General features: G+C 36.7%; 1 protein-coding gene across 3 annotated transcripts in view; it reads right to left on the bottom strand.

Annotated features, from left to right (window-relative positions):
- Positions 1-27200, bottom strand: part of scn1laa (sodium channel, voltage-gated, type I-like, alpha) — a 42690-nt gene that overhangs the window by 4012 nt on the left and 11478 nt on the right. For 2 of the 3 annotated variants that reach the window (XM_017470849.3, XM_053681054.1), the window contains 21 exons: positions 26744-26838; positions 26194-26430; positions 25060-25123; positions 23806-23947; positions 22901-23107; positions 20652-20909; positions 19691-20047; positions 19291-19414; positions 17058-17314; positions 14849-15022; positions 14379-14732; positions 12090-12527; positions 8281-8410; positions 5715-5869; positions 5374-5547; positions 4864-4986; positions 2307-2579; positions 2138-2191; positions 1589-1726; positions 1100-1204; positions 60-330 (listed from right to left, as the gene is read on the bottom strand). In XM_017470849.3, coding sequence (XP_017326338.1) covers positions 60-330; positions 1100-1204; positions 1589-1726; positions 2138-2191; positions 2307-2579; positions 4864-4986; positions 5374-5547; positions 5715-5869; positions 8281-8410; positions 12090-12527; positions 14379-14732; positions 14849-15022; positions 17058-17314; positions 19291-19414; positions 19691-20047; positions 20652-20909; positions 22901-23107; positions 23806-23947; positions 25060-25123; positions 26194-26430; positions 26744-26838 — 4130 coding nt within the window. The remainder of the gene's footprint in view (positions 1-59; positions 331-1099; positions 1205-1588; positions 1727-2137; positions 2192-2306; positions 2580-4863; positions 4987-5373; positions 5548-5714; positions 5870-8280; positions 8411-12089; positions 12528-14378; positions 14733-14848; positions 15023-17057; positions 17315-19290; positions 19415-19690; positions 20048-20651; positions 20910-22900; positions 23108-23805; positions 23948-25059; positions 25124-26193; positions 26431-26743; positions 26839-27200) is intronic. The other variant, XM_053681055.1, reaches the window with a different exon arrangement.

Genomic DNA, 27200 nt, shown 5'->3' with positions numbered 1-27200 from the left:
TGGTAGCTCCCTAAATATAAAACACAATTTCTGATCACATACAAATCACCAAATCTTACCAACTATTGAGAGAATAACCACTATAAAGTCAAAAATGTTCCAGCCATTAGTGAAGAAATACTGTCGAAGTGTGATCATCTTTAGTACACATTCCATTGTAAACAATGCCACAAACACCATGTTAATCCTTTTCAGATGACTGCGTGCTTCTTGGCTCTGATCTTCTGATTCCACCACCATAGTGAGCATGTTAAGGCAAATAAGTACCATAATGAAGATGTCGAAAGCTTGATTTGTTACAATGTCAAAGAGAAGAGCCTGGAGCTTGTTCTATAAACAAAGAAAAAACAAAAACCTGAGGTGTTTGAAAGACAAATATACTGTAAATAGGAATGTTTATGGCCATGTTTAAATTTCATTTATAATGTCATTTTGATAAGTAATTTTTTACTGAAAACAAGTCAAAATTTTAATTTAATTTTTACTCAAAATTAAATTGTTTCTTTAATTAAGTACTTTTCATTTAGAAATTAGGAGAAGCTGTGAGGAGCTCGGCCAATTTGGGAAGTTTAACAAAAGCCTCCTGGGTGAAGTGCCATTATGAGGCTGGTTGAGAAGATGCCAAGTGTGATCAAGGAATACTGTTAAGAATTTAAAATGTAAAATAGTTTTTGAAATTGAAATAAAATTTGTTACACAATTTTCTTGTTCACGGCATTATTCCACATATATTATTTCATAGACATTATATGAAACAGAATAACTATGAAATGCCATTATTGTCATATTAATGTCATTATTATTATGGCTCTTACACCTCTACTCTGTGCACTTTGCTTCTCTAGAACTCAATTAAAAGATCTTGTATGGTAGCACTATTTGTATTGTTCTCTGTTTTATATATAACTTATATATGCTTGCATTTCCTCATTTGTAAGTCGCTTTGGATAAAAGCATCTTCTAAATGAATAAAATGTAAATGCAAATGTAAATTATTCTAAAATAGTAAATAATAGTAAAACTAATTTTAAAAACCCCTTCTATGAAATGGTTGGGCCAAACTTTTGACTGGTAGTATATAATCAGTGGAATGTCTTACCGATGGCCGGGGAATTGGTTTTTGAGGCTTCTTTGAGCCAAGTTTCTTCATGGCATTGTAATATTTCTTCTGTTCCTCTGTCATAAAAATGTCTTGGCCTCCAAAGTAATTGAACAGAGCAAAGTTACATTTCCAACTTATACTGGAAAATCAGAGTACTTCTCATGATACTCTGGCCCTTGAATTAGCAAATTTACTGCAAACGACTACGTGTATTTATTTTATTAATATATTAACATATATGTGTGTGTGTGTGTGTGTGTGTGTGTGTGTGTGTGTGTGTGTGTGTGTGTGTATATATATATATATATATATTATGCAAGCATGGTTCTAAATATACCTATACTTTAATGTTAAAGGAGCTATAGCATAACATCTAACATTTAACTGATATAATATGCAATAAACTGTTTAGCTATTTATATTGACAGAGACTTTATAACAGAACAGTTTATAAGAGTTTACATTAATGTTAAAATAAATACTTATCTTTTTTTTCTGCTGATTGAAGTTGTCAATAATGACGCCAATGAAAAGGTTCAATGTGAAGAAGGACCCAAATATGATGAAAATTACAAAGTAGATGTAGTAGAGCAGACTTGCCTCAAACTGAGGCTGTAGATTTACCTACACAGGTACAAAGAGCAGTAAATGTCAGGAATATGGAATTATACACTCTCGCCTACTAGCGCAATCCTAAATGCTTATGTTACAATTTTCCACTGTTTTTCTCCCCAATTTGATCATTTGCCAATTCATACCCACCAGCCATCTCTCGTTCTATAACACAACAGCTACCAACCGGGGAGAGTGAAGGCTAGCATGTGCATCCTCTGAGAGACATGACGGCAGCCACTTCATGCTATGTGGTCACTGCCCTCTTCCACATACATGAGTCACAGATGCCCACAATAGGTGTGTCCCACCCAGATAGCATGGCCAGTTTTGCTCTCTTGCGATTTTTCAAAAATAGGGCAAACACTTTTCTGTAGCACCACTAGGAGCTCACACATAAGGATTTTTAAAGCATAAACTTACACCACGGTGGTCTACTGCAGCATACATAATGTCCATCCAGCCTTTGAAAGTTGCCTAAGAGGACACAGGAAAATAAATTAAAGACTGATATAAATGAACAGAAACACAAATTTTTTTGGACATTTAGATATCAAGCTGTCATTTATTTAAAGAATACTTTATTACTTACCACTTGCAGCAAAGCCAGATATCCTGCTCCAACATTATCAAAGTTGATCTTTACATTTTTCCACCGGGCACTTTTGCCAAACGACAAACATTCGGTGAAGTTCGAGGCCTGGTTCAAATCCAAGCGAGAGCCGGAGGTTGCATTCACACATTCATAAAATTTTCCAGCAAACAAGTTGACACCCATGATGCTAAAGATGAGCCAGAAGATGAGACAGACAAGCAGCACATTCACAATGGAGGGAATGGCACCAAAAAGAGCGTTGACCACCACCTATTGGAAAGCAGTAAAACATTGGATTACAATACTGTTACACCCAGAAAGTCCTCTAATCCATTTTATTTTGCAGTTAGCATATTCTTAGGAGTGGATCAGAAGTTGCAAAATAAGAATTTAAAGAGAAACCAAGAGTAAAGTTACTGCCAAAATGCACAATTCAAAGTACCACAATGCCACAAATTGTTGCCAAAAAAGCTAGATCTATGGTTGTAGCAGGGAACACAAAGAGAGGTGAGGAAAGGAAAGCTTCTGTGCAGGCCATACTGTTTTTATTGTGTGGTTTTTTGTTTTTTTAAGTATGTTTAAAAAAAACTCATTGCGGAATCACCATGTCGTGAGTATTTGTTTAGAGTTAATAAGCAAACCTATTTCTAAGAATTAAACACAGGTAGTATATTTTAAAATTTTAAGAAAATGATACGTACAGATTAAATGTGTAGTTTTTCAAACAGCAGCACAGATCCAGTAAAGTGATGAAAGGATAGTCTTACAGATGGGAGAGTGTTTACCTTATGTTTACCACATAAGGAAAGCCATGCAGCAAACTATAACATTTGATTAATACCATGTCTTTCAAGCTCCTACTGTTAAGCATGCACATATCTATCCTGCACTGTCACCAGCAGTTCCCCATTGTTGTGTAGTAAAATTATCAGGATTGCCAAACATAGCACTGCATCAAGGTAATGTCCAGAACTGAGCAATGCCTTTTTGTCAACCTTTTGACCTACATTATAGTTCAAATTACAGCCAACAATTTAATATGGGCAGCTCTTGTGCAGCTCACTAAACCTTCCTTCAGGATAATGGAGACTAAATCCAATGTTCTGAAACACATTTGGCTGGAGTCAGAAGAGTCAGAAGTGGAGACAAGGATAGAATCTGTACAGAGTCAAAGTGGCCTGCACTAGTGATATACACACTAGGGGTGTAACGCAATGCTACTATCTGTATCTGTGACTGTATCTGTATAGTGTACCAAATGTTTAAATTTGTATCTGTATTCAGATTTCTACATGAAGTGGCCTAAACCAGACTTTTTAAAATATGAACCCTACCACTATATCCCCAGAAACAATGGAACACGCTGGGGGGAAAAACCCTAGAGGTACTGTAGAAGTGGTTCTGAGAGTTTCTCAACCTCAGCTACATCACTCAAGTTTATAATGGTCTCACCTACAGGTTTGTGCTGGGATTGTTTTTGTAATCTTGCTCATGCAGTTGGTATGTACCTACCATGATATTTTCTAATACATTTATTTGGTTCTATTTCTGGAAATATAAACAATCTAGTAGTATAATTTAAAACATTGTGACACATTTACTAATGATGAATGGATGAATATTGTAGACATATTGCACGGTGACTCGTCTTTACGTAAATGAATGTGTTTATTCTTAGTCTTGTAAGCTTTATATCTGACCACTCACCTGCATGAAAGTAAAAACCTGCTGCTCATGTGCCAAAACAGTTAAACACACAACATAGCTTTGAACTTTTCGGTTACATCCGTAATACACACTTAATAACCTCAATGCTTTAAGGATCTCATTAACACTGCGGCCCTGCTACAAATGACAGGTTCCAGTTGTTCACTTAAACCACTATTTTTAGCACAATTACTATCAGCTATGAACAATCAGCTTTAGGTGCTGACTGACCAACTGGTCAATGCGTACTCAGCCACCATGGCGAGCATCCTCACCACCTCCATCTCCATCTGGTTCCCATCTACATCTGCTCTCCAAGTTCAGACTTCAACAGGTCATTTGCTCTTCTGAGAGGATCATCTGTCACAAGTACCCCTGTATCAAGAGCCTATATTCCTCCAGAGCTAAATACAGAGCGCTGAAAAGATCTATGTAGACAATATCCACACTGGCAGACACCTTTCTGCCCTGCTACCATCTCGTAGGCAGTACAAAGCAACTGCCCCTCCCCCCACATCACACCACCAGCAAAGCTTCTTTCTGGAAGCCATTTTATTATTGAACTTTTGAACTGGTACACGGCACCTTATATACACCTACTGTCTTACACTCCAGTTGCACACACCTTAATTACTACACTTGCATATCTGAATTCACTACTGCAAATTCCTGTCTGTAAATCATACTGGCTATTAAAGAGATTCTGATTCTGATAATTAAGGGCTTTAGTATTATTATGCTATAATTTTATGTGCTTCATTTTCCATATTGATTGCCAGTCACCACAGTTGCGATTTATTTGTGCAGCAAGTGGGCAGGAAGCAAAAGTAATAGATGTGCCTCTTACCCTCATGCCTTCAAAGCGTGATAGAGCACGGAGAGGTCTCAGGGATCGCAGTGTACGGAGAAATTTAATGGGAGTGAGCTTTGAAATATCGAAGGCGTTGGCCACTAGGCTGACCAGAGAGACCTACAAACACACACACATTCACACCAACACACACACACACACACACACACACAGGTAAATATAAATGATGTAATCAGGAGCCACTTTTCTCATTTGTCTCATCTTATCCCTCTTTCCTTCCATCAGTTTAGTCCCATGAGTAGTGGCCTTAGACCTACAAATGGGCAATCAATTCACTCACTCAATCCCTTTCAAACAGAATCACGCTCAGATACACATCAAATGCAGTAGCGCCCATCTCCCTGACATACAAATGAATACACACAATACACAGGCACAAATAATATTGCCCACAAAAAGGTAATTGCAGTAAGTATGAACATGAATCAAATCAGCGTCAAAAATAATTTTCAAACGTGCTTGTCAATTTTCAAAATTAGTACATACGCCAACTATCAAGAAGTCAAGCCAGCACCACGCATTGGTGAAGTATTTAGCAAATCCATACGCCAGCCATTTCAAAAGCATCTCCAATATGAAGATGTAGGTAAACACTTTATCGGCATATTCCAAAACAGTCTTTACAGTCTTCTTTTTCTCAATGTATATGTCTTCAAAGGCCTAAAACAAAATCCAGAAAATGTATTACATTGCAGTACATTACATTACACAGTACCAAATATCACACATTAAATATAAATCTTATTGTTCCTTTCAGTGCCTTAATAAGATCTGTTATGACCACGTGCACACGTACGCCTCACTGACAAAAGTACACAACTCCTCACCAGTGCTGCACTGCTCAGCAGGATCATAAAGATGATGAATGACTCAAACCAGTTATGCTCCACTATCCTGTAACTGGTATGTCTGATGTTCCACCACGTCTTCCATTTGCCTTTTTCCACATTCACCTGGCAACAAGGAAACCTGTTCTCACAGGCTGGGAAAAAGAAGAACTTTCATTCTTAGGTAGGGGATTCATAATTTTTTTTTATATGCATTTACAAAGAAAACATCTGGGTTCCATAGAAACACACACACACACACGCACAGATATATACTGGATACTTGTTGGGTACACCTATATTGTATCTACATTCACTGTCCATTTAGTATATTAATACAGATATATACATCTGTGATAGGTCCATTTTGCAGATATACAAAATTATGGACTATATTCTGCTGTTATATTTTCACTCCCCCTGTATGCCATACATCATTGGAAAGAGACCTGCATAGAACCACTGCTGATACTGGTATCAGGTATCAGTGTGACACCATGCTTATTTACTTTTAAAAAGTTCTCCTAAACCAACATCCAATACCATGTGATACTATTTGAAAAAAGCCTAGTATATGCCAATTATAAATCTTGCATGGTAGCACTACTTGTATTATTCTCTGCTTGATATATCGCTTTGCTTGTATTTCCTCATTTGTAAGTCGCTTTGGATAAAAGCATCTGCTAAATGAACAAATGTAAATGTAAATATACTGCTGCAGTAATGAACAGACAATGTGCAATGACAACAATCTGGACATATTGCACAATTAATGATGGCCATCAACGCTTACTGCAAACTGTGCTCTGTGAAAATGTAACCAGCTTTTTCTTTAAGACTACATGGAACCCCAACCTCTCCTAAAATTTCATGCAGCAGTGAAATGTTTCTATATTAAATGCAGAAATGTGTCTATATTATTCATCACTCGTGGAGAAATTCAATATTTTAGCAAATCAAATTTGTCAACTATCTCACTTATATTGCGCTGTTCATTCATTTCATGCTTCATTTCATGCCTGCATGAAAAATCTCTGTTGAAACCCCTGACACAGATCAAAGTACACTGTGTTTTAATGGGAGTGAAGATTAACGCTCACTGGACAACAGATTTTTAATATGTCATTTTGGGGCCCACCAGGACGCACAGCTTTACTGGGAGTTTATTGAACAGTGTGTTTTTTCCTGTTCCCTCCCAGATACATGGCTTCTCCATATGATGATCGGGAGATCTCTCTAAAGGGCTGAACCTAATAGCCAACTGCTTATCGCTGAAGCGATAATGAACATGACTGACATCTCAAACTTAAACATATCGGCGCCGGCCCGACATATAGTTATCTGAGCTGCAGTAGTGGTCAGTAACCAAATCCATAACAGTTTTACACAACTAGTGTAGCTATTATCATTGTAATTGGTAAATATTGCAAATAAATTGCAAAGATAAAGTTATGTTTGGTTATTTGCATTCATTTTTTGTTTATTTATAAACCTAGATTCGGAGGAGCTTGAAATTTTTCTAAATTTTTCAAGATTTGGTCCATGTGACGTCATCTCAACGCGCATTTAGCCAAAGCCCTCTTCGATTTATAAGCGTCGAACAGGATTACAGCTAAAAGGTCTCATTTACGAACAAACATCACTGCAAAAGACAAAACAATTTAATGGAATTGCAATTTCACCAATTCAAGCAGTTTTCCACCAAAACAGCACAAAAAATTCCGCAAATTTTTTGTTGCAATAGAAATTTTGAAAAAACCTGCGGCAAAATCAAGCATTTTTAGCCACAACATTCAAAAATAAGTCTGCAAATCCTGTATGGACTGAATCATGTGGCAGCAGTGCAATACATAAAATCACGCAAATACAGGTCAAGAGTTTTAGTTAATGTTCACACCAAACATCAGAATGAAGAAAAAGTGTGATCTATGTGGCTTTAATCGTAGCATGGTTGTTGGTGCCAGATGAGCTGGTTCGTGTATTTCAGAAACTGCTGATCCCCTGGTACTTTTAAAACAAAACAGTCTCTAAAATTTACATAGAATGGTCTGAAAAACAAAAAGACATCCAGGGAGCAGCAGTTCTGCGGGTGAAAACGCCTCATGATGAGAGAGGTCAGAGAAAGGCCAGACTAATTCGAACTGACAGGAGCTGACACGGCAGTAACTCAAATAACCACACTTTACAACCATGGTGAGCGGAAAAGCATCTCAGGACACACATCATATTGTACCTCGAGGCAGTGCAGCTCCAACATGAGAAGTCAAGATCATGCTGTTCTACTGTCAGCAAAGATCAGCAATCTGAGGCTACAGTGGGAACAGGCTCACCGAAACTGGGCAGAACTGATGTTTTATCTATCTTCAACTGTCCAGTTTTGGTAAGCCTCTGCCTACTATAGCCTCAGATTCCACTCTAAATATAATGAAGCTCTTGAGCTGTAATGAATTAATGCAATGCACTGCTGTGACATGATTGGATAATGCATGAATGTGCTCGTGTACAGGTGTTCATAATAAAAAGGACGGTGAGTGTAGTAAGTTTGTCCCTGCAGTGATTCTCTCACCTTGTGTAAAACAAGCCGCTGGATCATCCACAGGTAATTCAAGCTCAAAGTCAAGTGATTCTCTTCTCTCCTTCAGGGGCTGGAGGTCCACTGTGCTGCCCTCTGAAGAGCTCATACCATCTGACAGCTTCTATAAGAGCAATGCACACACACAACACATCTCCATGACAACATCTCTAATGGAGCCAATCATCACGGCATCACTGAGGAGATGACACACAGTTCCTCAGAAGTCCACCATCTAAGGCAAGTCATCAGCTAATGACCATCATGAGGCCAAGCTCAGCCCATGACTGTTTTTCACATACCAAAGTGCATGCAAAGGCAATCAAATGATATACCCACAGACTGTTTCAATATGCAAATGCAGCTTCGAATATCTTCAAACAGATTTTTAATAATAAATCAGTTCAGCTATGAGAGATACTGTAGGTAAGAGCTTGGTTGCAATAAGGAACATTCTGTAGGTAAACTTGATAACACTTTATTTGAAAAGCATGCATTAAGAGCATGGTTCATTTAAAGCTTTGATATCCACAAATATATGAACACTTCAGTACATTCAGGACAGTTTTTACATGAACAAATAAACTGACTCAACAATTACATGTTTTCCTTTTTCATATGTAATATTCATATAATTTTAGACCTCTCAAAAAATGCCATTAGGTTACTGGCACTCTGCACCTCTTCAGAGAGACATTCATAGGACTACAATTTTAATGTCTGTGAAATTTAATTTATATACACCAAGCAAATATATGTCGCATTTTTTAGTTTCTAAGAGATTTTCATCATGCTAATACTGAATTTAAAAAAGCTGTATTATTGTTGCTAGTTATCTTTGGGGACAAAAATGTGAATATTCAGTTACCTTTATTGTATGCAACTCTTTTAAAACACATATGGTTCTTGGGGTGAGCAAAAGGTCACCCATCAGTGCCACTCGGAAAACATGTAGCAGCCAGCAGCATTTTGCTTTTACCAAAGCCAGTTAATGAGGCTCTCCTGGGTATGATGTAAGCAGGCCACCACCAAATCCTCAAATTTTACTTCCAGAATATATATATATATATATATATATATATATATATATATATATATATATATATAAACACACACACACACATATATATATACACACACACACACACTGCCTTGCATAAGTATTCATCCTCCTTTAATTTTTCTACATTTTGTAGTGTTACAATCTAAAACCTTGAACTTACACTTAATTGGGATTATATGTCTTGAATCTTATATTCCATAAGAGAACAATATAGTTTGCATAATTATTTACACAATTAAAAGAAAAAAAAAGTTGTGATTGCACAGTATTAACCCATGTTGCTGTGAACACCCAAATTTAGTTCTGGTGTAATCAGTTGCCATCAGAAGTCACCTAATGAGTTGATTGGTGTCCACCTGTAAAGTGTCACATGATCTCAGTATAAATACACCTGTTCCTGGAAACCCCAAAGTTTATTAGAGGAAATACTTAACAAAGAGCATAAAGAAGACAAAGACCTAGGAACTTATTAACACTATACTGTGAAGCATGGTGATGGTAGCATAATGTTGACATTGGCCACTTAGTTGTTTCTCTGACTAATGCCCTTATTATGTCACCACTGACTTTTTGTGTATGACTTCCTCTAAGCAGAGTCACGGTTATGCCATATTCTTTAAAAAAATTTAATATTGGATTCAATGGTGCTCCGTGGTATATTTTTTTCATAACCATCCCTGATTGATACTATTCTAGAACTCTGTCGCAAAACTGTTTTGATAGCTTCATGGTGTTCATGATGTTGTTTGTTTAGGAAACAAATTCAGATGCCTTCCAGGAACATGTATATTTATACTGAGATTACACAATACTTTAAATGCACCCAGGTGAACTTTATTCAACTAATTATGCGACTTCAGATGGCAAGTGTTTGTACCGCAACTAATTTAGACATTTCACAGTAACAGGGGTGAATACTTATTGAAACACATGTTGACATTTTTTGTTTGTAAATGATTCTCCAAACTATTTAGATTTTTCTACCCACTGCAATATTATGGACTACACATTAAAAAATATGGAAACATTCAAGGAGGGTGAATATCTATGCAAGCCACTTTAGTCTCTGCCTATTGAATAAAGTAGAAAGAAAGCTTATTTATCTTTTACCTGCTTACAGTATTGCCAAATTCTGCTTTCATCATTCCAATATGGAGAATGTGAAATGTCATCAGACATGTTTTGACACTCATTTAATGATTTTAACTGATGAATTTTGACATTATGAACCAAAACACATTCCTTCAGGTTAACGTGATCAGTAAGAGCATTCTGTGACATTTGAGTGAACAACAGGAAAAGTCAAACCAATCAAACATACATCCATCAATGAAATAAGCAATGCTGCTCATTCACGATGTGATAGTCCCACAGAAACAACACATATACGACAAAATAAAATAAAAAGAATGAATAATGGAGAACATATTCTTCCTGCATATATCAGGAAATATGAGAGGACTGAAAAGAGACAAAAAAATCTGAGTTCAGTCACAAAAACTACATGGGACTATGTATCCCTTCTCATGAGTGGTAAATGCAATCTATATGGTAGGTGTGGTATGTTCAGTAAATGAGTCTTACAAGTCTCCTGTCTGAAATCCTGAGAGCATCTCTGAAAGAGCTGTAATAACAAACCAGGTTAAGAGGAGTAAGCATGAGAAAAAATATATCAGCATGCTCTTCCGGGACTGCAGGAAGAAAGCTTTATTTAGTACTACATATGTGGCACCTTAGGAAACTACTCAACATAGTACAATTTAGACATTTTCTACTATATATAATTTTGAGAACTACAGGCCTTCCTGAACTGAACTATACTATTTCCTGTTTGTAAAATCCTAGAATTTTATAATTCCAGTTACCAAAAGTATATTTCAAGATTCCATACATGAGCATCATGAACACATGACACAAACAGAATTGATTAGGATTATGTCCGTTTTGCTATGACACATAGCTTTTCTACAACTTGATCAAAAACTGACATTCATTGTATGAGACAGACTGTTTTTACCCCTGCATTTTGCTAACTGTCTCCTTACGCAACATGATCTTCCCAGGAAAACAGCCAAGACAAGATTAAAAATTAAATAAGAGATTTCCACATCGCTCTGACATATTTTTCTGGTTCCAGTGTCAAAATATATTATAGGCAGAAAAACCCTATTTTAGTTTCAAAATAAAATTTTTCCTCTTTTTATCTGTTTTCCAGATTTTAGCCATAACAGTTTCCAGTGTTTTTGTACCAGGCTGCTACACATACACCAAAAAATATTAAATTATTGTCCATTTTAACTAAATGTTATGCTAAAGCTCATTCATTATAAATATCAGGAGAAAATATTACAATATATAAAAGGTTGCAGAAAACCACCAACCACCAGTCTTTTTTCCTATTTAAATAGCACAAAGCAATTATGTATGTTTTCAAGAGGAGCCCACACTTGCATGCTTAAATGGCGCATAACGTAATCTGGAGACAGAGTTCCTGATCCTAAAATGTCAAACAGCTATAGCCTTCTTCTCAGTCTAAGACAGTGGAAGCATATGTGTATGAATATACAACTTTATACAAAGCCAAACTGTATGGACTCTATGGATCTCTTCAGTCTACACAATGACATAAAATCTGATGATCAATGTGTGATTATTATGCACACTATTTGTGTGCACACTATTGTGCACACTATTTATTTACTAATTATCTATTGGTAACTAATAAAGTCAGCTACTTTACCTCATTATCTTCCTCCATGTCAGAAGAGCAACTGCTTAAATCGTCCATGTTGTGGCACTCAGGGTCAGAGTCTGCAGTGGCTATGGGTACAGAGATAGACAAGCTGGAATTGAAGATGAAATTCTCAGAGCCAGTGTCTGCACCTGGTGCCTCCTTCTCACACCCTGGGTCTTTAATCAGCTCCACTGTGGTATGAGTAGACATTTCAGCCTGCTTCTTGCCATCTTTCAGGCCATGTTCCTCCTTTACTTTATTCTCTGTCCTTCTAAAACAGTTGCTGTGAAAGAAGCTGTGCAGACGGGCTTTACTGTACGCGACACCCTTGCGGATACGAGCAATAGCAATCTGCAAGTTGTTCCTTTCACAGTCATCATTTGTGGCTGCCAGGTTATCTGCACTAAAAGAGCTGAGCAGCAAGGCCAGGAAGAGGTTCAAAACCTAAAAGAGGTAAGATAAGATGTCACTACATGCATATAATACAGAGATCTGATTCTATTATGTATCATTTTGTAAGGGGTACTAGTAAAGAAACAATTAATGTTCCTGTATTATAGACAATGCCTTCTGTTTATAGACATAAAATTAGCTGGAAATAAAAGATTAACATACAGTGCCGTCCACTAAAATTGCTCCCCTTGGTTAATATGAGAAAAGAAGACTATGAAAAATTGTCTTTATTGTTTAACCTTTTGATCTTTTGTTAAAAACCTTTTTAAAAAAATACTCTGCTCTCATGGATATCAAACAACTGCAAAAAAAAAAAAAAAAAAAAAAAAAAAAAACCACAGGTTTATCAAAAATGATATCTTTCTTAAATATAGGTGTGCTACAATTTTTGGCACCCCTATGAATTCATATGAGAATATATGAATATATTTGAAATATATTCCCATTAATATCCATTTATATTTTATATTTTAATACACCTGGGTGACTAGGAACAAGAAATTGTTCAACCATGACTTGCTGTATCACAGGGGTATAAATATGAGGTAACATAGGCCAAATTCCCTTAGTCATTCATAACAATGGGAAAGATCAAGGAATATAGCTGTGATGTGCGGCAAAAAGTTGTTGAGCTTCACAAAATGGGACGTGGCTATAAGAAAACACCACAAGCATTGAAAATGCCCATTACCACCATCAGGGCAATAATTAAGAAGTTCCAGTCAATTGGATATGTTATGAATCAACCTGGAATTGGGTGTCTATATTGTCTCAACGCACTGTGAAGAGGATAGTTCGAGTGGCCAAAAGATCTCCAAGAATCACAGATGGAGAATTGTAGAAGTTAGTTGCTTCTTGGGGTCAGAAAGTCTCCAAAACTACAATCCGAAGTCACCTACATCACCACAAATTGTTTGGAAGGGTTTTTCAACTTTCATTCAAAAACAAACACAAGCATCTTCAGTTTGCCAGACACTACTGGAACTTCAAATGGGATCGGGTTCTATGGTCAGATGAAACCAAAATAGAGCTTTTTGGTAATAAACACCAGAGATGGTTTTGGCGCACACGGAGAGGTAGCCATATGGAAAAGTCCCTCATGCCCACGGTTAAATATGGTGGTGGCTCTTTAATGTTTTGGGGCTGTTTTTTCTGCCAGAGGACCTGGACATTTTGTTAGGATACATGCCATCATGGACTCTATCAAATATCAACAGATATTAAATGAGAACCTGACTGCCTCTGCCAGAAAGCTTAAAATGGGCCGTGGTTGGCTCTTCCAGCAGGACAATGATCCAAAACATACATCAAAATCAACACAAAAATGGTTTACTGACCACAAAATCAAGGTCCTGCCATGGCCATCCCAGTCCCCTGACTTCAAACCCACAGAAAACCTGTGGGATGAACTGAAGAGGAGAGTCCACCAGCATGGACCTTGAAATTTGAAGGATCTGGAGAGATTCTGTATGGAGGAATGATCTCAGATCCCTTGCCATGTATTCTCCAACCTCATCAGGCATTATAGAAGACTCAGAGCTGTTATCTTGGCAAAGGGAGGTAGCACAAAGTATTGACTAAAATGGTGCCAATAATTGTTACACACCTATTTTATTTTATTTTTGATAAACCTGTGTTGTGTTTGCAATTGTTTGATATCCATGAGAGCAGAGTATTTTTGTGATTTTTTTTTAAACAAAAGATCAAAAAGTTAAACAATAAAGACAATTTATCACAGCCTTCTTTTCTCATATTTACCAAGGGTGACAATATTAGTGGAGGGCACTGTATGTTCAGGAAAATCAGGATAAATGTAAAACAATACAACAAATATATGCCTACCACAAGGTTTCCAATCACCATGACCATGAGGAAGACAGTTAGGCACATGGGCTGTCCAGCCACCATCATGCAGTCCCACATGGTTTCGATCCACTCACCACACAGCACACGGAACACTATCAGAAAGGAGTGGAAGAAATCTTCCATGTGCCAGCGAAGTTTACCGTCTGTGGAAATTTTATTCTTGTGGGCTTTGTAATTCTTCCCGAACAACTGCATGCCTACTACAGCAAAGATGAAGACAATGATGGCCAGGACGAGTGTCAGGTTGCTGAGGGCACCCACAGAGTTGTGAATGATTTTGATCAGCATTTGTAAAGTGGGCCAAGACTTGGCCAGCTTAAAGACTCTAAGCTAGGATGAAAAAATGACAGGTTACAAACTTTTCAGCAATCAGTTTAAGTAAAAATGATCATGGGTTCTTTAAATGTTTCTATTCAATATAAATAATTCCAGGTAGCTTTTCTTACCAAACGAAATGACCTAAGAACAGACATTCCGGATACATTTTCCAACCCAAGCTCCATAATACTCAGGGTTACAATGACACTATCAAATATATTCCAACTTTCTTGGAAGTAGTTATAAGGATCCAAGGCTATAATCTTGATGATCATCTCAGCTGTAAAGATCCCTGTGAAAACCTGGACATAAAGGTATACAATAAATGTTATGCAGTGGAGAGTCTCTATACTCTTGGATCTAAAGGTAAATTATACAACAGTTACTTCCAGTCCACGAATTTGATTGGTCGAGCTGCATTAATTTCTTGTTTATAGAACTGTTGTACAGAAGCGGTATCGCACTTACAATCGTGCGGTTATACTGAATATTGGCACAGCTGTGATTACAGTCATGGAAAAAAGAATGTACACCCTCCTTCAATTCTGTGTTTTTATTTATCAGGGCCTAAAGAACAATTATTTGGTCCTCACCAATGTCCATAAACAAACAAATAACCTCAGGTGACAACAAAAAAACCCACAACAGATTTCAATATGTAGTCATTTTACCCCAAAAAGTAAACCAACATTCACAAACAAGGTTGGAAAAAATAAGTACTCCCTTCCTACTTTTGCAATCATTAAGAGAGTAAATAGTACCCAGGTGTTATTAATGTAATACACAAGATTAATTAATCATAAATAAGTGTGACTAGCTATATAAATGCAGAACTTTTGGTAGTTTGGTGTTCTGGAGCACTCAGGTGTGTTTCTACATCGCCAAGAAGAAAAGACATCAGCTATGACCTCAGAAAATCAATTGTTGCTGCTCATCAATCTGACAAGGGTTATAAGGCCATCTCGAAACAATTTGAAATTCATCATTCTACAGTGAATGGAGAGTCTTCACGACAGTTGCCAAACTTTCCAGGAGTGGGCATCCCAGCACGTTCAGTTCAAGGTCAGGCCATTTAATGCTCAGAGATATAAAGACCAAAAAACCAAAACCCAAGAGCTACAACATGTGACCTACAAGCCTCTGTAAGCACATTAAATGTTTATGTTCATGAGAGCACAATCAGAAAAAGACTGAACAAGTATGGCATTCATGAAACGGTGGAGAAAAGGCCCCTTCTGGCAAAAAAGAACACAGCAACGTGAATTAAGTTTGCAAAATTGGATCTGAACAAACCACAAAGGTTCTGGAACAATATCCTTTTGACTGATGAGACCAAGGTGGAGATGTTTGGTCATCATGCACAATGCCATGTTTGTTGAAAACCAAACACATCGTATCACCACAAACACCTTGTACCAACTGTCAAGCATGATGGTGTAGGGGTGATGATTTGTGCCTGTTCTGCAGCCACAGGACCTGGAAAACTTGCAGTCATTGAGACAACGATGAACTCCACTTTATACTAGAAAATTCTTAAGACAAATGTGAGGCCATCTGTCCAGCAGTTTAAGCTGGGCTGAAATTGGGTCATATAACAAGACAATGATCCCAGGCACACAAGCAAATTAACATCTGAATAGCTAAAGAAGGAAAAAAAAAAGTGCTGGTATGACCAAGTCAAAGTCCACAGCTCAGCCCCATTGAAATGCTGTAGCGGGATATAAAGACAGCTGTACATAAACAAATGCCCTCAAACATCAATGAACTGAAGCAATGCTGTAAATATGAGTGGGCCAAAATTTCTCCAGACTGATGTCAGAGACTGATAAACTCAGTTATTGTTGCTAAAAGTGGTTCTACGTGTTACTGACTTAGAGGGTGTACTTACCTGGATTCTGGATTTTGGTTTACCTTTTTGGGGAAGAATGACAACATATGGAAATCTGAGGTTATTTGTTTGTTGAGGACCACACAGTTGTTATTTAGACCCTTTTAAATAAAAACATAGAATTGAAGGATGGTGTTATTTCTTTTTCCCATGACTGCAGCTAAGGCACTTACAGCACAATATTTAGCATAACCGCACTTGCTCATGCAGTACTGCTTAAATCTAGAACCCTTACAGGTTCATTGGTTGTACCTCTGGAGGAATTATTAAAGCTTCTATGTAGAACCTTACAACAGACAGATTCTCTGTCAGAATGGGTTGGAAACTAAAGCCCTTTTAAGAACCTGTAACTATTTAATGAGTAACTCAAAGAACTCTTAATAAGGGCTTTCGAACAGTGTACAATACAATGCAAAAAGTGACTTAAAATAAAAAAAAATTGTTCTTACATAATTGCCCACTTTAAGAACTACAGACAAATCGGGACCATCCTTGTTGGGATCCTTGTTGGTGTGATGCTCCATGGCCATGAATATTGTATTGACTACAATGCAGATGGTGATGAACAGATCCACAAATGGGTCCATAACAAACGTGCGAATTAATCTCTTTATTTTCACCCATGCTGGAAAGCAATCCCAGATTAGAAATGTTTTCGCAAATTTATACCAGTGTGGATGGCACTTCCGCCTGGAATCCACCAGCTCTGCAACATTAAAAAAAAGATGAAAACAATATGAAAAAAAAACCCAGAATAATATTTATGGCATATTATGCTACTGGGGTAGATAAAAAGAAAAGATTTATGATGATATTGTGAAGCTAGTGTACACAGCACAGGTGTAGAATGATTTTTAAAATAATATTAGCATAATTGTCTTGTTGAAATTTAAACAAAGACGTGGGGACTACTTTGAAGAAAATGGTCTATTCTGGATAAATGTACTAACTTGGATTTACTTTTCTTTTCCAATGTTTATGGAAAAGACAAGGTTTTACAAACAAAATGTATAAATTTTGTTTGTTATCCAAACCATCAAAGGAACTACATGTACACTTAATGATGAATCTCTTTATTTTGAGTACTCTTTTCTTTTGCTTGTCCTTAAATACTTCTCCTGCTTCTCCCTGCAGAGGTTCTTTGTATTGTGTCAACAGATTAGCAGGTAAATTTAATCTACTGATATTCATCAGTTCATCCCCAAAATTTGATTGAATAAACAATGTCTCTGACCCCTGGAAAATAATGAAAAAGCTCTTCTTAATGATTATAGTGTGGTTGTGTAGCCAAATAACCTATCATGCAATTCTGGGACCAGTGTGCTCTCAATATATTATTTTATATCTCTATATATAAACTCCATGGGTTAAGCAGATTTGGACCGTTGGTGTTCAAACAGTGCAATTGCATTTGACCCATAATTAATAGAACGCTGATTTCCATGATGTGAATCGCACATTTCCACGATGCACAACGTCACATTTTTGCATCATGTCACACCCCTAGTGTTTAGTTAATGCAGTTTTTACACATTTTAATCAGTCCATTCTTGAAAGTCTTTTGACCTTCTCTTTTGTCTGCTGGTATCACTATCAGTCGGCATGACTGTTGATGTTGTCCCTTTGATAGCCTAATGACTGCAATTTAGTTTGAGTTTCCTTTTGATTCTGGTTCCTCTCAATGCTTCTTTCTCTTGTTGCTTCAGGGAGTTTTTGTTTGCTACCTTCACCTCATTGGGGATAAATTTAGACTGAAATTTTGTACCCAGATTTCTGCAAAGCTGCTTCGGGACAATGTCCATTGTTAAAAGTGCTATATAAATAAAATGTAATTGAATTGAAGTTAACTATTGCTATTAATAGATTTTTATTCCCTTCGCAATACACTCACTGCATACACAAATATAAACCAGTAATTCCAGTAAATAAAACAATGTATTTTTAAAGAATGAACAGCAGGATAAATTATTTATAATTTTTTTATTATTATTATTTTATTTTTATTTATTTTTTACCTTATTTATACTGCAAACACTTCAGGGTATTCAGGATTTTATTCAATAGCCCTGAACTATTGTGTATGTTGTCTTGCTTATATGTCCATCCACCAATCCATAATGGGCTTTTGTATTTTTACTCTAAGCACGTACTAAGTGTTTACTTACTGTGGAAAAAAAGGCAAAGTATAAGGACAATGATTATTTCCAAAATGTCCACACATACACACAAAAAAATAATTCTAAACTTATTTCCTGTCCAAAAGCTGTATTGGATTGTACAGTTGGTGCTGCCAAAATTGTCTTATGGGATAAATTAAGTTGCATTGAAATAAGTTGTGGTCCTTTATGTGTGTGAGATATATTTTGAAGAGTTATGTTTTCATTTACTTTTTTAAATCTTTTTCAAAGTCATAGCCATACACCTTACATTTTGGAAATAATTGTTATACATATACTCTGCATTTTCTCATAGTAAGTAGACTACTGGCTATAGTAACAATAAAAAAGACTGTCATGGCTTGGCACATGAAACAGTAAATTTTTAGGATGTATGTTTCTGTTGAATAGTCCGGATTTTACCAAAACATTCTGAATTACATTTTTATCAATATTCTGAAATTCTGATATTCCCATTTAAATAAATAATAGCCAGATACAGTAGTTCAACCTGTAGTGTACATACCTTCCATTGTGTTGGTGATAATACTAGCTACACTCAGAGCCCTCTGTCTGGATGTCCGCTCATTCAAAAAACCTGGTGAGAGTTGTTCGGCTTCATATCTCCTCCTGTACTCCTCTTTTCTCCTCTGAAGAAGAAGGCATAATGAAGGTGTTACAAAGTGTATTTAGACCATTTGAACTAAAACATAGTATAGTCACTATAGCACACCATACATGAGGTGAGGTGTAGAAAATATACTACAAGGTTTAATTTTTAAAAAAAAAATGCTTTGGGATTTTTTTAGGAGGCATATTCTGTCTCTTCTGCTGTTCAGCAGGCTATGGTGAGATGTTTACTATTGTGCATGTTGCTTCAACTGAGTGCATAGTTGAAGTGTCACAGAACATGCAATTTTCCTTACACTGTCATCTGTAGTGGCTTTTTCTATGGTCACCTCAGGCAACTGCAGAACATCCGGAGAGCTGGGCTGTGAGTTCACATATGACACTGTGCCATTGCAATCAACAGAGCTGCACACTTTTCCATTTGGGGACAGGAAAACGCGTGGGGTCAAGCTGTTTCTGCTGCCAGTACTGTAAAGACGCTCAGAGCAGTGTGGCAGAAACAACGAGCCACGGCGGCTGCCTGTGTCCTCAAACGGACTGTGCTCATCATCTGCAAATCCATTCTCTGATCCCAGGCGGCCACGAAAGGTAAAGATGCTAGTCCTACTGTTGCGGCGTGGAGAGAAGACTGAGGGCTGAATACTTACAAGTGACTGCAGAAAAAAACAGGCCTGAGGCTCACTTCATATGTAAACATCACACAAGGAGGCCATTTATTGACTGTTAAGATGGTCATGCGATGCATAAAATGGACATGCGGAACATAAAATATGGCAAACGATGATGATGATGATTGATGATGATGATGATGATGATGATGATGATAAGACCAAACAAATGAACTAAATAAAATCAAAACCGATGCTGCAAAGATTTTGGTGGATAACTATATTTATGGCATTGACCAAAAAAGTACTGAAAATTGCCATGGGAAAATCAAAAAGACAGCAAGGTGGAAAGTAAAGACACTGCATGGAAAATTAAAATGAAGCTGAATGGAGGAAGCATGTAGAATAAGAATAGCAATGCAATGATTAACTATGGCAGTCGCACTCGGCCCTGATCTTTCTTTTAAAGGTGACATGAAGCTTAAATACATGCTCACGACCATGAAATTATTATTTATCTCACAAAACAGTAACAAATATCCAGTACAAAATAATATAATCTCTGATTAGGATCAGATAAATGCTTGTAATGCATCAACAGAGCATGCAATAGGGATCAGCACTACAGCAGCTGAGAATCATTCCTGACCTGATGAGGAGATTGATATGTCCTATCATATGACAGTATGTTTCCATCCTCAGAATATCGGAAGCTGGTCCTTGTAATGCTGTTTTCAGGGTCAGAATTGTGGACCTTTTCATTGTCCCCTTTCTCCCCTTCCTCCTCTCTCTGTTTCCTCTTCTTTCTCCGGTTGCATCGTTCTTTGGCACTTTTGGAACTGAGTTTGGAGGCCTCAGAGGAACTGTCTCCACTAAGTTTGCCACTCTCAAATACTGCAACTGCCGCCTAGTAGAAATGTATTATATTATAATGGGTAATTCCCATGGGATTTCTATTTGAAATTTTCATATTATTATGAAGAAAATTTACATTGGTTATTCAGTTGGAATACCATGGTAAACTGACATCTTGGGAATACCATGGTAAACTGACTTCATAGTAGATTATTGGTATCAATTGGATTTTTGTGGGCTATTCTTTGGAATATGGTATTATTTTGATATAAGGTTTTTAGTTTTGACTTTTGTGGGTTCTTAATTGGATTTTAATGGGTATCTAACAAAATGTACCTTTTGTTATTTAGTTATGTCAAATAATATACATCCATCCATGCATTTTCCATACTGCTTATCCTACACAGCGTTGTGGGGGAGCCTGGAGCCTATCCCAGGGAACTCAGGCACAAGGTAGGGGACACCCTGGACGGGGTACCAACCCATCACAGGGTACAATTGCACACACACTCGCACACTACAGACAATTTGGAAATGCCAATCAGCCTACAGCACATGTCTTTGGACTGGGGGAAGATACTGGATATATACAAATATTGATAAAATATATTTTACTATCTTGTACAGAAATATAAGTTTCATAAGAATGTCATACGTTTTAAATCAGATATTAATTGGTGATTATAGGAATTTTGTGAAAGTCCTATTTGTTTTAATAATTCTGTGCTTTAGGTATCTTTCATCACAGTGTAAGTGGGGATTATTAAAAGGGAAAGTCTATGGCACAACTGCGACTCAGTGAGCAGGTATTTAGGGCATTATTCAGATAAGCAACCAAGAAACCAAGGGTAAATCTGAAGAAGCACAAATGCAGGAGATGCTGTTCACAGGATAACCACAGCCCGGTCTTTTTGGAAGAGTGGTGAGAAGGAAGCCATTTTTGGCTAAAAAAAAGTTTTTTTTTTAAAGCTACATGAAATCCCATGTTGGCCACTCTGCAAGTATGTGGAAATAATGTTTGTTCTGATTGAATGAAAGTCAAACATTCTGGCCTTGGCACAAAGCTTCACAATTGACAGAAACCCAACTCTGCTCAGCACCTTGAGAACACCATCTAAGCAGTGAATCATGGTGGTGGGAGCATCATGCTGTGCATACATTTGCATCTGAGACGGCACTGGTCAAAGTTGAGGGCAAGATTGATGGCACAAAAACAGGTAATCCTAGAAGACAATATCTTCCAGTCTGCGGAAGACTTGAGATGGAAGCAGAAATGGGGGTAACTTCAGACCCAGGAACCTAAATGTTCAGACCCAGGAACCTAAATGTGTCTGAATGGCCAAGTTAAAGCACAAATGTCAATCTGAGTGCGAATCTGTGGCAAGGCTTAAAAATTGCTGTTCACCAATGGTCTCCATCCAATCTGACACCTCTTCAGCAATTTTGCCAAAAGAAATGGAGAGAAATATCAGGATCCAGATATGCAAAGCTGATAGAGACATATCCTAGAAGACGTACAGCTATAACTGCAACCAAAGGTGGTTCCACCGAGGAGGGTAAATGTTTAGGCAAACAACAAAGGTCTGCTTTTTGGTTTATGTAACCTTTGTGTCACAGTAAAATATTTGGCACCTTGGAATGTTAGACACATTGTGTAAATTACAATTAAGTCCATTTCAATTACAACCTGTAACGCTACAAAAATGTGGAAAGGTTTAAGTAGGGTAAATATCTATGGAAGGCACTGTAGGTCACAGGATTTTTCCATGAGGAATAACAGGCTTGATAAGGCAAAAAAAAGAAGGTCTAGATAAACTATTATAGAAATAAATTAATGTACATTTTGTTAGGAGATTTTTTGAAATCCTGATTCAAGATTCAGCACACTGGCTGGAAAAAGCTGAACCATAAACCATCTGCAAAATGAAATGGAACTCTTACCCATAACATTATACAGTACATGCTACCAGCATTTTAATGGACGTACTATTCTACTCTCTATACTGTACATCTGATATATCTACATTTAATGCTGTGCAATACCTGGGCCTCAGCTTGTTGCCTCCTGAGCTGCTCCATCATAGCCTGGAACTTTTCTTCTTTTTCCAGAGTCTCCTCCAGGGTGGCCTGGTTCTGCTCATCATAGGCCATGGCCACCACAGCCAGGATCAGATTCACCAGGTAGAATGATCCCAGGAATATCACCAGCACAAAGAAGATCATATAGATCTTCCCTGAAGCTCGAAGAGTCTGAAAATGCAGCTCACTGTTATCCATTATCAAACTGGTGCAGTAATCTCAAGGTGCTCTTGAGTCCTTGTTTGGATTTTTTAGAATTCTCTCACCAATCAGAAGTAGTATTATAAAAGGTAGATTTTGCATTTGGTTTAATTCAAAACGGTAATAGATGTTTCGCTGATTTGAATACCATCACTTTCTATATGATACAATATATAGCCAACATAATAGTCTCTGCATCTTCACTACCTACATGCCAACTGCTTTTTTTTTTACACTTAGTTTTGTTTTACAGTTTTTTACACTAATATGCGATGATTTTAATTCTCATCCAAATTAATTCAATCATAGTCAAAAATGCATTGTATAATGCAATGAAGCACTTGCTCCATACCCAACTTATTTTACTTTATTTAAACGTCAACCTTAATATATTTGCTTTTAAACTGATGTATGTACAACTCACATGCCAATAAAAAGCTAAGTTGTTTACGGTCAAATGTTATATTAGGTGAACAAAGACAGAAATGAAAGGAATCCAATTAACTAATAAACCTCTTACAATAACCCACACACAGGTCTCAAAACAGAACACAAACAAGCACATAAACATAGTGCCATTGGTGACTAACAATGATAGATTTCAAAATAAATTGGCTTTAAACTCAAGATCAGCCACTGAGTGGGTGAGAAATACATACTGTACATACCTGTTGGTATAGATTTTCCCAGTAGTCTTGAGTCATCAGTCTGAAGAGAGAGAGGAAAGCCCAACCAAAGTTATCAAAGCTGGTGAAGTTGTAATTTGGATTGGGGCCTGCTTTGTGACAGAAATAACCATCTGGGCATTGCCTGGAGCACACAGTTAAAAAAAACAACAACTCATTATATATATATATATATATATATATATATATATATATATATATATATATATATATATATATATATAACATTTTTCTCAAGTAGTCTTTTTTTCAGAAACAAACACGAGCAAATGTGACAGATTTTTATAATACTATGCTGAAATTCAATTCAATTTTATTTATATAGTACTTTTAACAATTGACATTGTCACATGGTCATGTATGTATTTTCTGTTTTCTGTATATGTTTTCTTTTTGTTTTCATGTTGTTATTTATTTATTTTCTAGTCATTTATTTGTTTACCTGATTTTGTTCACCTGTACTTTGTTCTCCTTAATTATGCTCTGTGTTTCTTATACCTCCTGTGTTATAGTCTAAAGCCTTCACAACTTTGCATTCATGCTTTTACTTCTGAGCCATGGTTAATGACAATGGATTATCCTGTGCTAACAATCTGCCTGTGTTTTGACCCCTGCTGCTGACTACAGTTATGATTCATGGATTGCCCAATATAAGCATCAGAAATTTTACACACTTGTGTCCTGCCTCTATCCAACTGTTACAAAGTTATTATACTTTCGCAATTTGTAGTTTATTGTGTGCCAAGCATGATATTATACTCTGCTTTTCTTTGAATAAATAAGAGATCTTGCCATTGGAACTTTGTGTATCTATGTGTCATTTGGCAAACTCTCCCAAAGTTTTGGTGTGGGAAGTGTGTGCGGGGCGAGGGCACCGTCATTTTATGTATTTTAGTTTTCTCTTTTCTTAAAAATCGTAACCTGAAGATTTTCTATTCTCAAATCCAAACAGTGAAATGTTGAATATTTCACTTCAGAAGGGGAAGAAGACTTTAGTGTCACATACACAAATACAGCACAGTGAAATCATATTCTTCACATATCCTAACTTATTAGGAAGCTGGGGTCAAAGTACAGGGTCAGCCATTATCCAGCTTTCCTGTAGCAGAGAGCGTTAAGGGTCTAAGGGCCTGGCTCAACATAATGGTGGTATTTTATAAAAGGTGAATCTAAGTGTTCATAGAATGATGACGATGATGACGGTTGTTGTTGTTATTATTGTTATTATTTACTTACCCTGCATCACTGTTATTTCCACAGAGCAGAGGATCTTTCTTTCCTTCCATTTTATAATAATTATCTACAGGAAAAAGAGAAAGGTAGTGTTCAGTTTTGAATATTTTATGAATTTATTTGTGTGAATTAAATTCTACAGAGCCAGAACTTAAGCAAATATATGTATATATTATATATATATATATATATATATATATATATATATATATATATATATATATATATATATATATATATATATATATAATATAATATAAAAGAATGTAATATAAAACTTGAATAAACATGGATGAAAAGTACAGTTAGTGGCAGCTTGGCTGTGGTATCAGGCCCAGTCAAATCATGTCTTACTATTAGCATCAGCATGCCATGAAACTTTTGCTGTTTATTGTGATAGAGTTCTTTAGAATGAGGATCACATTTCCTCCCCTTAAGTAACCATGATTGTCTTCCTTTCTCTTATTCTTTCTCTTTTCTTCCATACTAACAGTCTCCTACATCTCATAAATCTGACAGAATTGTTGACAGAATTGCCTCGCCAACCATATTGCCATTAACCATTATGTTAGATCTTCCATTGCACATACAGTTACACACTCCCTTGTGCCACTTCTGTCAGTCATTGTTAGCTACTGGATAGCCATGAACTCTCACCTTCTGAATCTAAACTATGCCTCAAGGGATCTGAAGACCAAGTTTGCTAATGCATGCTAATGGCCGCGGAATGGTGAGGGCAACAAGTGTATACTGATGGAAAATCTCCCTGCTAGTTTCAGCACAGTTGGTTTATTTTAAACAGGAAAAATTTCCATGCTTTCTAGCTCCCAATCCCAGTCCTGGGAAATATTCGTGCAATGTGCTTATTCTGTTTTCCTTGCTCTAACCTTTTTAACTCAGCAATTAGCTGATGAGCACAACAACAAAAAAAGCACAAAATCCCAAATAAGCAGATAATGTTACTGTATGTTCAAGACTGTATGACTGTAATGCTATAATGGATTGTAGCCCACTAATTTTGGAGATGGATTAATTAGTAATACTATTGGGGTTTATTTAACTGTCAGTGCAATAGCCTTATACTGCTGACTTGACCTATTCTAATAATTTCTTTTCCACCACAGCAACAACACTCACCCGCATCATTATAGTATTGTGTGCGATTGAATTCAGTGACGTTTGTAGCAAAAACCAGCTGTCCCTCCTCAGTTATACTGCCATTTATTGGTATCCTTATGCATTTATTCCTCAGGTTGCCCATAAAAAGCTGCAGGCCAATCAGTGCAAATACACTCAAGCAAAAGACGGTCAGAATCATCACATCTGAAAGTCTCTTTACTGACTGGAACAGAGCGCTTACAATGGTCTTTAGGCCTATGAGAAAGAGAATGTTATCCAGTGAATGGAATTCATACATTTTAAAACAATTATGTGTGATCAGGGAAAGTATTATTTTATTTCCATAGAAAATAGACAAGCATATAATAATTCGTTAAAATACAAGCAGGTTTAATAGGTTTGTTATCATTGTTAACATTAATCAATTCCCTTATTAAAGGGGTTTTTTTTATAGAAAATAAATAGGTTGTATTAAACAATAAAATAAGTTATGCACAAAACCCTGTTCATTTAATGCAAAACCTGCTACATAAAGACAAACTACAGTTAGCACTGAGCATGCTCTTACCTGGGATAACTGATATTGTTTTCAGAGCCCGAACAACTCTGAAAGATCTCAAAGCAGAGACATTACCCAAACCCTTGGCAAACTCTGTCACATACCTGATATAAGACAGTAAGAGGTAAGTGGGTCAGAGATAATTTTGCAACTTATATAGGGTTACAACAAATGTATTCCAAGATCTTAGTAGCTAAACATACAGGAGGCATTGTCTAAGTAGGTTTACAGTTACGTTAGATGAATCTTGGATGTATATGAATGTACAGATTTGGAAGACTGTCCATCGCTTGGTAGTAAAAAGACACTGAATCTACTTTGGGCAGATAAGTGTCTACTTAATGATAGGATTAATCAATAAAATCATGTCTGCCACAGCTTTAAGGTAATTAAAACACATCCATCAAATCAAGCATGCTTTTATAGACTGGCTCAAAGCTGTTGACTGCAGAAAGGGGATTATTCA

The sequence above is a fragment of the Ictalurus punctatus genome, chromosome 6 (genome assembly GCF_001660625.3).
Source record: "Ictalurus punctatus breed USDA103 chromosome 6, Coco_2.0, whole genome shotgun sequence".
In the NCBI taxonomy this organism is placed as follows: domain Eukaryota; kingdom Metazoa; phylum Chordata; class Actinopteri; order Siluriformes; family Ictaluridae; genus Ictalurus; species Ictalurus punctatus.
This window is presented reverse-complemented; position numbering and strand designations above follow the sequence as displayed.